We start from the raw sequence: 14,385 nt of genomic DNA, 5'->3' as shown, positions 1-14,385 counted from the left end.
AGACTTTGCTCACTTGGAGGATTAACCAGTGGCTTCTGAGACCTGAACTCGAGGATCCCAATGCCAGCAGAGAGGCCTCAGGATATTCCTATTTTGCATCTGAGCCCATTACAGAGATTGCTGGGCTTTTCTACCTAGTGTATGTTTAAAACAGTTTCTAAGAACAAAAAATTGACTATTTACTCTCCACAGGGACACATTGATAACTTTGTTTTGCTTCTTGCATCAGGTGCTTAAAAGAATCAGAGCTAAAGTTCTTTTAGTCTCTAAAACAGAGAGAAGGATGCTTGTTTCGATAATTATATTTGGAAGATTCCATAATAGTCTCAGAAATTCATCTAACTTTCTTTTCTCCTTTTAGCTCTGATATAAGTAGAAACAATTGCAGTATTTTATTTCTATTCTGGAAGTTCTGAAGTTGCATGCAGGCCAAGGAATTATAGTCCTGCCCTAATGTGACTCACACTGGCTTGTTCTGAAGAGAAACAGGCCCTTAAAATCCTGTTGGTCACAAGTATAACCCATGTAGTGGCTCAAATGAAAAACCTGAAATGAACAGGCTACACAGTTAGACAGTCTCAGATCGTGGTTTGAAGATTCTCTGTGAATTTGATTTGCTACACTTAACTAAATAGGGAAAATATCTATTTGCATTTAAAGATAAACAGAAAAAAATAACAAACTAGTGAAGTAATTTTATATAATATGTCTATAATCATTAAGAAGAATCGTAGAAACTTATTTCCAAAATATTTCAAGCTGATTCACAAGATAGGGTTTCTTGTTTTTTTTTTTTTATTAAGTAAATCTTTATTGTTCAGATTATTACATTGGTTCCTCTTTTTTCCCACCATAACTCCCCTCCACCCAGTTCCCACCCCTCCCTCCGCCCTTACTCCCCACCCACTGTCCTCATCCATAGGTGCACGATATTGTCCAATCTCTTCCTGCACCCCCCACACCCCCCCCAAGAATAGTCAGTCCATTCCCTTTCTATGTCCCTGATTCTATTACAATCACCAGTTCATACTGTTCATCAGATTATTTATTCACTTGATTTTTAGATTCACTTGTTGATAGATGTGTATTTGTTGTTCATAATTTGTATCTTTACCTTTTTCTTCTTCTACCTCTTCTTAAAGGATACCTTTCAGCATTTCATATAATACTGGATTGGTGGTGATGAACTCCTTTAGCTTCTTCTTATCTGTGAAGCTCTTTATCTGACCTTCACTTCTGAATGATAGCTTTGCTGGATAAAGTAGTCTTTGTTGTAGGTTCTTGGTATTCATCACTTTGAATATTTCTTGCCACTCCCTTCTGGCCTGCAAAGTTTCTATTGAGAAATCAGCTGACAGTCGTGTGGGTACTCCCTTGTAAGTAACTGACTTTCTTTCTCTTGCTGCTTTTAGGATACTCTCTTTGTCTTTTGCTCTTGGCATTTTAATTATGATGTGTCTTGGTGTGGTCCTCTTTGGATTCCTTTTGTTTGGGGTTCTCTGAGCTCCCTGGACTTGTAAGTCTATTTCTTTCACCAGGTAGGGGAAGTTTTCTGTCATTATTTCTTCAGATAGGTTTTCAATATCTTGCTCTCTCTCTTCTTCTGGCACCCCTATAATTCGGATGTTGGTAAGCTTGAAGCTGTCCCAGAGGCTGCTTACACTATCTTCGTATTTTTGGATTCTTTTTTCAGTTTGCTTTTCCGGTTGGGTGTTTTTTCTTCTTTGTATTTAAAATCTTTGACTTAATTCTTGCGATCCTCTGGTCTGCTGTTGGGAGTCTGTATAATATTCTTTATTTCAGTCAGTGTATGCTTAATTTCTAGTTGTTCCTCTATCACACCATCGAGGGTCTCACTAGATTTCTTGAGGATCTCACTACATTTATCGGCGGTCTCACCAGTCTTTTCGAGGGTCTTACTAAATTTATCGGCAGCTTCTAGACAGTTCTTGAGAGACCTTAAAAGTGTGGTTTTGAACTCTATATCCAGCAGTTTGCTTTCCTCCAATTCTGTCATTTGTGTCCTGTTTCTTTGTCTCGGCATTTTTTATGCTTTGCTGTGTCGATAGAGTGCCTTTCTGTGCTAAGTGTCCCAATTACCTGAGGTAGACACTCTTGGTGCACCCCCTTGTGGGCTTTGTGCACAGTCTTGTTGTAGTTAAGCCTTGATTGTTGTAGTTATCATTGGGAGGAATTGACCTCCAGGCCAATTGGCTGAGAGAATCAGCTGTGTCTGCAGTGGGAGAACTTCTGTCTGGAGACACCCCTCTGGGGCAAGACTTGCTTCAATGGGGCTTTGGTGCTCACTGAGTCTGCCCCCTGAGTGTGTCCTTTATGGTTCCACGGAGCTTCAAACTAGATGGTCCCACTCTGACCTCTGGGCTTCCTGGCTCCTGGATCTCTAGGGAGGTGCTAATCTAGCCTTTGCCTGAGGCTATCCAGCAAAAGCCTCCCTGCAAGGCTTGGGCGGGGCGGGTCCCATGGGATCAACAGGGCGGGGCTAGCAGTTATGGCTGCTCTCAGTCTTGCCCTCAGAGGCTCTGCTTCTCCTTGTCCCGGTAATCGCTGCAAGCTCTTCGGAGAGAAAGCTGCCCTCGGGTTTCGACCAATGCCATACAGTCCCGCTTCTCCCGTATGAGTCTGGGTCCATAGAGACTCACACGAAACTGGAGCTCAGAGCCTGAGACTCCTCCCGATTGAAAATGACAACCGTGCCCTCAGCCGCCAGCCCGCTCCGCATGCACCTCCGCACCTTAGTATTTTACTTCAGCACTGCGCCTCCTCTGAGTCTCGGTATGCTTTTCTCTTTTCTTCTAGTTGTAGAATTTCCACTCAGCCAGACTTCCTGTGGTTCTGGATGATGTCCGTTCCCTCTTTTAGTTGTATTTTTGAAGTGGTTGTTCGAGGCAGCAAACTCCAGTGTTTACCTATGCCGCCATCTTGGTTTTCAGCCTCTTGTTTCGCTGGTAGAGTTTCTGATGAGAAATCAGCTGACAGCCTATGGGAGCTCCTTTGTAGATAACAAATTGCTTTTCTCTTGCTGCCTTTAAGATTCTCTCTTTTTTTGTTTACTAATTGACATTTTAATTATGATGTGTCTGGGTGTTGGGCTCTTTAGGTTCTTCTTGCTTGGGACTTTCTCTGCCTCCAAATTGTGTGAATTTTTCCTTCACCAGGTGAGGGAAATATTCTGCTATTATTTGTTCAAACATGTTTTCTGTCTCTTGCTCACTTTCTTTCTCTTCTGGTACACTTATTATGTGAATATTTTTCCATTACATGTTGTCCCACAGCTCAGCTGTCTTCTTGTTTTTTAATTGTTTTTTTCTTTTTGTTCTCTGTGTGATTTTTTTCTGTCCTGTCTTCTAATTCACTAACCCAATCCTCAGCTTGTCCTAATCTGTTGTGTATTCCTTCCAATGTGTTCTTTATTAGTACTAGGTCATTCTTTATTTCCAACTATTCTTTTTCCATAGTTACTATATCTTTTCTCATGCTGTTGAGCATCTTTACCATCATTATTCTGAATTCTATATCAGATAAATTTCTTGTCTACATTTCATTTATCTCTTCTTCTGGAAAATTCTCTTGTTCTTTTATGTGGTGTTTGTTTTTTGTCTTCTCATTATTGCTACCTGTTTGAGTTTATGACTATGTATTAGGTAGATTTGATATGATTCCTAATCTCTAGTGAAGGACAGTGTCAAATGCTGTTTCTGACTAATTAGATCAGGCAAAGACTCAAAGCTTCCAGAGACCCATCTCTGCCTGAGTCTGACTGGATTCAATCTTGAGTAGTCCTTAGGCAATCATACACAGGTGTGGTGAGAGGTTAACCAACTGGGCAATTGGAGCAATTGCTTCTTCCTATAGATTATTATTCTCTGTCTCTTTTAAGAAATGTATTTTTGTTGATTTCAGAGAGTTAGAGTTAGAGAGAGAGAGAGAGAAACATCAGTGATGAGAGAGAATCATTGATCAGCTGCCTCCTGCATGCCCCCTACTGGGGATTGAGTCCAAAACCCAGGCATGTGCCCTTGACCAGAATTGAACCTGGAACCCTTCAATCCATAGGCCAATGCTCTATCCACTCAGCAAAACTGGCTAAGGCTATTCTCAGTCTCTTAATGGGCCTCAGAAACTCCACACATTGGGGCAAAAGAGTTTTCAATAGGGTGGGTCAACTGTCTTCCCCCTAGTCATAAACGGCCTGGATAGCAAAGGTCTGCCTGAGAAAGATGACCTCCACAGGGTTGAGCGAATGACTCAGCACAGCCCCTGGGGTGACTGCCTTCTGAGCTAATCCAGAGCCCCCAAATCTAGCTTCTGCTCACAGAGCTCCAATCATCTCTGCTCTCTCTCTGCTAGAGCCCAACATGAGTGGCTGCACATTAAATTTTGTGCATTGGCCCCTTAAGAGGGTGCCTGCATTTCCAGCCATTTCTGGCTGGCTGACAGCAACCCTGCTGCTTTTCACAGCCAGATGTTCTGTGGGCACGTTTTTTAGTCTGGTGCTCTCTTCTGGGGGCCCAGCCTGGGGATTAGACCCCAGAGTTCTTAGTGGGAACCCCCCACAGCTAAGATATATCACCAGAACTTCATCTGCTGTCTCTTAGAGCCCGTCCAGCCCTTCCACATCTCCACCCTTCCTACCCTTCTCTCTGAGGTCTCCATTTTCCATGCTTGGTTATCAGGGTTCTCTCCAGCTAGTCTTCAGTTGATTTCTCAGGATGGGTTTTTTGTATTTTAGTTGCAATTCCAGTTTGGTCCTGGAAGTGGGTCTGTGTAGCATCCACTTACTCTGCTACCATTTTTAATCTCTTCTATTCCAACGGTCTTAATATTGGGCAGGTCTTGTTCCCAACATTATTTTTCTTCAAAAATTTTTGGCGGTTACTTTGGTCTGAATTTAAACTTTCAAATCTTTATTTGTTATTTTTTAAGAGACATAAGTTGAGAGAAGTTAAAAACTTGTCCAGGGTCTTTTTTCTAGAGTGAGCACAAAACTTTCTGACACCTAACCCATGGTCCTTTATGTTAAGTAACTCTTGAAATTCCTTGTCACATCCCACCCTCTTGTCAGACTGTACCTGGTTGCAGACTGGCTTATACTTGAGTCTTGGTTTGTTCAGTATTAGCTCCAGCTGTCTGCGGTTAAAATTGGATACACCAAGAGATTTCACCAAGCCAGCATCTTTGCAAGCTTCCAAAGCCTGTGTAGAGTAAATGCCATTGAATTTAGAAAGAAGCCTCAAAACAAGCAAGAATGAATGTTTAGAAGGTTAGTATAAATTCTTTAAAAAGGAAAGTCCCTGGGTATGTTAATAGTCAATCTGTGAAGAAACAAATGTGGGGTGGACACAAGTAGGAATTATTTGATTGTGGTATATTGTATACCATATCTTTCCCTTGTAATATATATAATAATCTTATTTCTTTTTTGTTTGTTAGTTTGTTTATAATGATCTTAGTTCTTTAAATTTGTTGAGGCTTTCTTTATGGTATGGTACCTAATCAATTTTAATAATTGTCTTAGATGTGTAGGAAATGTATATTCTGCTGGTTTTTGATGCAAATTTCTCTTCTCTCTCTGTCTCTCACTCTCTCTCATACATATATGAGCTTTTTATGGCTTCTCAATAATTTATAGGATTATGACAGTTATCTCCCACTATAATAGTGAATTTATCAATGTTTTCATCTATTCTATTTAAAAATTAAAAAAATATATATTTTTATTGATTTCAGAGAGAGGAAGAGGGAGAAAGAAACACCAAAGATGAGAGAGAATCATTGATTAGCTGCCTCCAGAATCCCCCATTCCCCCCACTGGAGATCTAACTGGCCATCTGGTATTGGCCCTGAGTGGAATCAAACCTTGACCTCTTGGTTCATGCTCAACCACTGAGCTTCGCCCATTGGGCTCTACTTTAGAATGTTTTCATATAATTTTTGTTTCATATACTTGCAGATATTTTATTGTGTACATATTTCAGCTGGTATGGCTCAGTAGTTGAGTACTGATCTATGAACCAGGAGATGACTGTTCGATTCCTAGTCAGTGCACATTCCAGATTGTGGCCTGGTCCCTTTGGGGTCATGCAGGAGGGAGCTCATGGATGATTCTGTCTCATCATTGATGTCTCTATCTCTTCCTCTCTTTTCCTCTCTCTGAAATCAATAAAAAAATAAATAAAAATAAACATGTCCTCAGGTGAGGATTAAAGAATAAAATAAAAAACTATGTTGTCAGATCCTATATAATAAAAGGCTAATCTGCAAATTGTCCCCTCGGGAGTTTGACCGACCAGGAGTTGGACCACTCGATATGTGTGCTGACCACCAGAGGGCAGCGTGGAAAGAAGGAAGGCCCAGCTGGCAGCCAGAAGGCTCTGATTGGCTTTGATCACTGGCCAGACATAAGGACCCTACCTGTGGATGAATTTTGTGCATGGGGCCTCTAGTATTAATATAACTATACATCTTTTTCTAAGTATTAGACTGATAAGATTCCCCGCGCGCCCCCCCCTTTAAATTTTAATATAAAATTAGGCCTAACCTAATTTTTCACATGTCTTTATGTTTAGATGTGCCTAATTCTAATCTGTCAATCTTTGCCTTTTAGTATGTGAATTTAGTTCATATTTATTGTAACTATAAATATATTTGGATTGTTTCTACCATCTTAATTTCCTACTTCAGTTTTTTCCACTTTTATGTTTCTTTTTAATACTTCCTTTTAAAAAGTTTATACCTATATCTTTCCTTTAATGAAGATAAGAACTTATATTCTCACAAATTCCGTGATTTACATACACCCCAACATCTATGATATTAGAATTTCATTTCCTATTATTATAGGTATATTTTTCTCTTGTTATTTAGTATTATATAGTTTTATAGATAATAAAAACTATATCATATTTGATTTGATTACTTTCAGTTTATACACTTCTTGAAGCATCTTTTAGAATTTTGCTCCTCTTATTTAGTAATAGTTTTCAGTGTTGTTCTTTATGTGGCAAAACTTCTGAGCAATGTGTGGATCAGAAAATATATTCATCATGTATCATTTTTGTCTTATAGTTTGAATATCAAGTTCAAGTTCAATGTTCTTTATTATTTAATACTTTGAAAATACTATTCTATTATCTCTTTTGCTGCTGATAATATAACAGAACTGATCAAAACAAAACTGATACCAATCCTATATAATATAGAGGTAATATGTTGCCCTAACCGGTTTGGCTCAGTGGATAGAGCGTCGGCCTGTGGGCTAAAGAGTCCCAGTTTCGATTCCAGTCAGGGGCATGTACTTTGGTTGAGGGCACATCCCCAGTAGGGGGTATGCAGGATGCAGCTGATCAGTGTTTCTCTCTCATCAATGTTACTAACTCTCTATCCCTCTCCTTTCCTCTCAGTAGAAAATCAATAAAATATATATTTTTTAAAAAGAGGTAATATGCAAATTAGCCCTCGTGCCCTCACAAGATGGCTGCCTACGAGCAGGCTGGCGGGGGGTTAGTGAGGGACGATCAAACGCCTGAACAAGCAGGCTGCATGGGGTGACAAGGCCGGCAGGGGAGGTAGTTGGGAGCAATCAAGCTGGTGGAGGGGGAAGTTAGGGGCGATCAGGTTGACACGCAGAGGCAGTGAGGGTGATCAGGCCAGCAAGGGGGGGCAATTAGGGGTGACCAGGGAGGCAGGCAGGTGAGTGATTAGGAGCCAGCGGTCCTGGATTGTGAGAGGGATGTCTACCTGCCATTTAAGCCCGATCCCCTAACCCGGCAGTTGGACTTTCCCTGAGGGGTCCCAGATTGGAGAGGGTGCAGGCTGGGCTGAGGGATTCCCTCCATGCAGGAATTTTGTGCACCGGGCCTCTAGTCTCATTATCTACTAGTATGAATGACTCTTTTATTGCCTTTCCCTTTTCAGTTTTGTTAGTTTATGCTTCATGTATTTTTGGAGTTTTGTTATTAGGTGCATAGATGTTTAGGATTTATTACCTTTTTATTATAAAACAAAGTTCTTTATCCCTGGGAATAAAGGGGCTCTGGAATCTTTGTTGATATTAAAATAGCTACTCCAGCTTTCTTTTTATTACTGTTAGCATAGTATATATTTTCCTGTCCTATAATTTTTTAAACCTTTGACTTTAAACATGTTTGTATAAACGTTTTTATTTAAAATGGGTTTCTTGTATATAACATATGGTGGGGTTTTGGTTTTTGTCCATTCTGACGTCTGCCTTTTAACTGCATTGTTTTAAAAAATATATGTACTGTGATTATTGATATCACTGAGTTTAAATCTTTCATCTTGGTATTTGTTTTTTTTATTTCCTCATCTATTTATATACCTTCTGTTTTTCTTTTCCTGCCTTGTCTTGGATTATCTTTTATTATTTCATTTTGTCCCCTTTACTGACTTGTTTGCTGTACTCTGGAAGCATTAACATTTTCCTTATATTTGATATTCTTAAATTTCTCTATATTTCGTCTAGGTGTGGGTTTCCTTCTCTTCCCTCTTTGGTAATCTATGCTCATTCAATATCTCTGGGTTTTTTCCCTTTAACTATGACCTCTTTTTTTTTTTAAATATATTTTATTGATTTTTTACAGAGAGGAAGGGAGAGAGATAGAGAGTTAGAAACATTGATGAGAGTGAAACATCAACCAGCAGCCTCCTGCACATCTCCTACTGGGGATGTGCCCGCACCCCAGGTACATGCCCTTAATCGGAATCGAACCTGGGACCCTTCAGTCCGCAGGCTGACGCTCTATCCACTGAGCCAAACCGGTTTCGGCATAACTATGACCTCTTTACCTTCTTCTTTCTTTCTTGTTTTTCTATTATGTGAGTACTGAAAATCTAAGTACTGTACATCTCTTAGGTTTTCTTTCATATTTGTTTTGTTGTCTTTTCCTACTTCATATTGGGAGATTTTCTCATTCTGATCTTTCAGTTTGATCCCTTTTTCTTTATATCCATTTTATAGTTATCCCATCTATTGCATTGTGTTTTATTTTTCCTAATTATTACTTAATACTTGTTTTTAAAAATGTTTTCTTATTTCACATTGCTAATATATTTTCTTATCACCTTTAATATATTAATTGGCTAATTCAAAAGTCCTTGGTTCTCTGTTCTGTTTATGTTGGGATCTGTAATTGAGATATGTTGTTTCCTTTTGAAATAAATACCTTATTATTTTGAGCAATGAGCTTATTTTCTCCTGGGGATACTGGCTAACCTGTCAGGCAGACCCTTAGAGGGAAACACCAGACTCCAAATTACTCAGCTCCGATGACATCAGGAGTGAGTATATTGTCTCTTGGGTAGAGAGCCCCAAGCACCAGAAAACTAGTAGCTGCCTCTTCACCCCTCAAAACAACTCCACCCTTCAGGTCTTCAACTGTTACCTAGAGGGGGACACCCATTAGAAAGCAATGCTGTACTCATTAGAGTGTATTCCCAGACTTCAGAATTTGGAAAGGGAGGGTAAAGGCTGCATCTCTTCCTAAATCAAATAGGAATAATCAGGTCATAATTCAAAAATGTAGTCTTTTAAAATGAAAGAATACAAGGCCCACTTGAACTTACCTCCCAAGTAGCACACAGATTTGTCTGGTGAAATATCCAATTGCCATTCTCATCTTTAGGAATAATTTCATCTCCAGGCTGAGAAAGTAAGACAAAAACAAATGTAATTCTTTTTATTTATATCTGGGAATTGAAATGATGGAATTTGTCTTTAGGCCAATATACCCTAGCTCTGGAAAAGCAATTCAAGTTTAATTATTTATATCCTATATAATAAAAGCCTAACATGCAAATTGTCCCCTTGACCGGGAGTTTGTCCACTCGTTATGACGTGCGCTGACAACCAGGGGGTGGCACAGAAATGGTGGGTGTTGGTGACACAGTGGTAGCAGCTGGCGGCAGTGGAGACGCTACCAGCCCCGATGGGACCTGACCAGAGTGGGACCTCGGTGGGATGGTGGAGGAGGTGAGTGGATGATGCCAGCAGCAGTGGCAGGGGGCGGGGCTGCGGCCTGACTCCCAGGCACTGAGGAGCTGGGTGAGGGGAGGGGGGCGGCTATGACTGATTGCTCCTCAGACAGTGACCAGTAGCAGCGGCAGGGGGTGGGGCCACTGCCAGGCTCTCAGGCTCTGAGGGAGCAGGGCAGGGGGCCTGTTCACAATCAATTGCTTTGCAGTCGGGATGGTAGAGCAGGTGATGGGGCAGCACCAGGACAAAGCGGGTGCCAGGTGGGGCTATGGGAGCTGCAAGGATGCGGGTGCGAACTGGGGCTGTGAGGCTGGGGGCACGAGCTGGGGCCCGATCCCCACAGGCCACACAGAGGGACCCCGCCCGTGCACAAGTTTGGTCACTGGGCCTCTAGTGTTTATATAATTATATAAGAAATTATATTTATATATATTTATTACTTTTATGGGACTGTCCAAAAATTCTTTCATTTTGGCAAAATATGTGACACATTAATCTCATTATCCTATACTGGCATTCATTTTTCCTTTATTTATCAACAGATTATTGTTCTTAAGCCATGAGTTTTCTCCTAATTACAGAATTACTCATCAGAAACAGTAGAGCCCTAACCGGTTTTGCTCAGTGAATAGAGGGTCAGCCTGCGGACTCAAGGGTCCCAGGTTTGATTCCAGTCAAGGGAATGTACCTTGGTTGTGGGCACATACCCACTGGGGAGTGTGCAGGAGGCAGCTGATTGATGTTTCTCTCTCATTGATGTTTCTAGCTCTCTATCTCTCTCCTATCCTCTCTGTAAAAAATCAATAAAATATATTACAAAAAATAGTAGAGGATGAGACTCAGTGTTTTGACAGTCTAGCCTTATCAAAGTTGAGGAGAGCACGGCATGTTACTTCTCAGTTCTGGCGGACTTGCTCACTGGTTTTTTTCCTTTCATTTTGGGCCCTCCAGGAGTTCAGCATTTCTTTTTCCTACTTCACACATTAGCTAGTGTCAACTCCCCTTTTCTGGTTTTTGGGTGATCCTTTCCCAACTAAGGCTAACTGGTGTGGAACGTTATCTTTCAGATTTCTCTTTTTTGGCTGTATCTAAACATGGGACTCATTTATTATGGGCTTCAAAATGGAATAGAGAGAAATGAAAGATGATTCCTAGGCTCTTGGGGTGGATGTTGGTAATCATTTCCTGAGTTTGGGTTAGCAATCAAGAGTTTTTTATGAATATTTTGAGTTTGAAATGACCAAACGTTCAAGTGGCTATTTGAGAAGGCAGGTAAACAGAGAAGTCTCAGAAAGATGCTTAGATAGAGGCCATGGCTGTAGACAAAAGTCGGTAGCCCTTACATATAAAATAATAATCCTTGCAACTATATGAAGTCATTTATAGACACAGTGTGGCTCAGTAAGACAAGAATACTGAGAATAGAAGTACTATTCTAGGCATAACAACATTTGGAGGTTGGTAGACAAGCTGCCAAAGAATCAAGAGAGGGTGGTATTATAGAAGTCACAAGAAGAAAAAGTGTACAGGAGATAATGGTCAACTGTGTTGAAAGATATCCTATATAATAAAATCCTAATAGGCAAATCAACAGAACAGCTGAAGGACTGGTTGCTATGATGTGTACCTACCAGCAGGGGGTAGAAGCTCAATGCAGGAGCTGCCCCCTGTGGTCAGTGCGCTCCCACAGGGGATGCACCACTCAGCCAGAAGTCGGGCTCATGGCTGGTGAGCACAGCAGTGGTGGTGGCCAGTTGTCGGACATCCCCCAAGGTGTCCTGGACTGGGAGAGGGCGCAGGCCCCGCTGAAGGACCCCTTAAGTGCATGAATTTTGTGCAGTGGGCCTCTAGTCAAATAATATGAGGATACGTACAGTGTCTATTTGGTATGGTTGGCAGCATTGAAGTCTTTTTAGGATAATAGGAATTTTTATTGAAAATCAAGCAATTGGACAAAATTCATTATATTATATTTTTTTCTTCTGCATCTCACCTGACAAAACTTTCCCCTCGTGGTAACACTTTCTTTAGCAAACACAATTTTGACTCAGTTTCCTCCTGTCTCGCTTATTCCTAAATGCCGCATAATCATTCATGTTAATTACTCTTTCTGTCTCTGCTTCCCAAGCTCTTTGTACTTCTCAACACTATGGCCCACATTTCCACTCCAGTCTCTCTCCTTATTTCTTGCCTTTTGCATTTCCCATTTTACTTCTGCTCAGAATGGTTTTATGCCTCTATCATACACTGTGTTAAATATTTTTTACTTACCCTGATTTTTATTAAGTCCTTGTCTTTTCTGAACCCATGTTAGCTATTTCCATGATGTTCCTCTTAAGCGTCCATTGTGCCTACCTTACTCATCCTTCATCCGAATCATTCCATGGTCTTTCTCCCTCTACTCCTGCTCCTACTGTAAGACAGTGTTAGAAGAATACTTCAACCCTCTAAAAATCCATGCTATTGATTCTCATTCCTGTTCGTCAGTAACTTCATTTATCTTTTTAAAATGTCATTCCTCATTTAAAAGCATAAGGCATTAGGGGCTGTACAGTGTAGAAGCACAAATATGGGATTGGCATCAGGGGATCCAGGATCTGGTCTCAGTCTGATGGATTTTAAACCTGAGTTAGCTATTTCATTGCCTCGGGCCTCAACCTTTTCTTTTGTAAACTGAAGATATTCTGTATATTGGAATATATATTTCCACCTGAAGATTTTATAACATTTTATTAGATATGAAATGTCAGGCACTGTGTCTGTAATTTCACATATATAACACTAATGACTCCTCACAATACTTGGCAAATGAGTTGGTATCGTCTCCAATTTACCAATCATGAAATTGAAGGAAAGTTCAGGAATATCAAAGACAATATGCTAATACTCAATAAAGCTGAAAGTCAGTCCCTCTTCTGTGTGACTCCAAAGTTCATGCTCTTTCCACTGGACCATGTTTAGGTGATATGTAAAAGGATCAGGTAATAACTTGACCAAGTCATCTGGCTCACATGTGACAGAGCTGGGATTCAAACAAGGTGCCCTGATTCTGTAGCCCATGCTTCATACCACCATGCTTGCTAGGTGACCTCTGATTAATGAGTGCAGTGGAAATCACTTTTTTTGCTTTCTACTATCCTTAACCTTCTTTTAGAGAGGAGCTCATTGCACATTGTGTGGGCTGACCCAGCTCCAATTCTTGGCCACAGATGTCAGACACCAATGCCCTTACACAAAGATTAGTCAGCAAAATTTATGTGACCCAAGCAAGGCTGATCTTTGTTTCTTTAGGAGGTTTAATGTGTAGTTTCTCTTCCTCTAAATTCTTAAGTTGTATTGATAAGGAAGGATTGGCATGTCAATGGGCATTTGCCATCATATAGAAAGAGATTTTTGAGAAAGGGCCAGAGTGTAGATACATAGTTTCAACTTCTGGATCCAGTCCTTTGGAATTAGATATGTCTTGTAATTTTTAGTTCCCTTTTTTGCTAATGCCAATTTGAGTTGGGTTTCTGCCATTTATAACAAGAGTTCTGACCAAAACAAAGGTGTTGGGTATAGCAAGTAATGAACAAAGAGTGTGGAATTTGCCAGGTCAGTATGGGATTGTGGATAGTGAGGATTCTCCAGCTGAGAATTGGATATTCTTGCTATGCAATAGCATGGCATCTTGTTAAATTGTTGCCTTGTTGTGTCTTGAGACTCTGACAATGGCATACTAAGATTGGAGCTTTAGGGCACTTAGTAGGAAAACATTGGGTGTTAGAGTTTGTTGGCCATTTTTGCAGTCTTCAGTCAGGTCCTGAAGAAATATAAATGTGTTTATTGCTACTTGGCTTGTAAGATGAGTGGTAAGATCATATTTTGCTAAAACAGGTACTTTCTGCTTCTAGATGCCTCCCCAAATGGCAGAAGTTCAGCTCTGAGTCTTATAGAGTTAGAAAAGTCTGTGTCAGCCAAGACAGGAAGGTAAGAATCCTAGAAGGAAATAAAATTGGACTTTGGGAGAATCCTTGTCCATTTCTCTCTGAAGACAAGATCTCAGGCCAATGATGCCATGTCCAACAAAGGAGCACCATCCAATGAGATGGAGACTGGGGGCAAAGAATGCATGACCTGTGCCTCCCTGTTTTGTATTATTTCAAGTCAGAAGGGGCATTAAGCTAAGGACTTCCTAGATGGGGGGATAGGATATTTCTTTACTAAGATGCAGAAACCACAGGCTAAAGATTAGATACAAGAAGATTTCTAGTTTTAATTACTCTTTAATGCAGCTGACTGAATGTGAATTTACTGAAAGCCAAGCAAATTTTTAAGGGATATGGACTGTCCACGAAATCCCAAACTGGCCATTGAAAGCCTTTGCTTAACCA

At 40.5% G+C, this 14,385-nt stretch overlaps 1 protein-coding gene across 1 annotated transcript in view; it reads right to left on the bottom strand.

Moving 5' to 3' along the window:
* The window catches only part of LOC102440785 (3-oxo-5-beta-steroid 4-dehydrogenase-like), a 63,505-nt gene that overhangs the window by 24,789 nt on the left and 24,331 nt on the right, over positions 1-14,385 (bottom strand). The window contains exons 4-5 of the mRNA XM_014448129.2: positions 9,604-9,681; positions 5,091-5,213 (exon numbers count right to left, since the gene is read on the bottom strand). Of these exons, the coding sequence (XP_014303615.1) occupies positions 5,091-5,213; positions 9,604-9,681 (201 nt within the window). The remainder of the gene's footprint in view (positions 1-5,090; positions 5,214-9,603; positions 9,682-14,385) is intronic.

This window comes from Myotis lucifugus, unplaced genomic scaffold, assembly GCF_000147115.1.
Source record: "Myotis lucifugus unplaced genomic scaffold, Myoluc2.0 scaffold_770, whole genome shotgun sequence".
NCBI lineage: Eukaryota > Metazoa > Chordata > Mammalia > Chiroptera > Vespertilionidae > Myotis > Myotis lucifugus.
The sequence above is the reverse complement of the archived record's forward strand: the minus strand, read 5'-3'. Positions and strand labels throughout refer to the sequence as shown.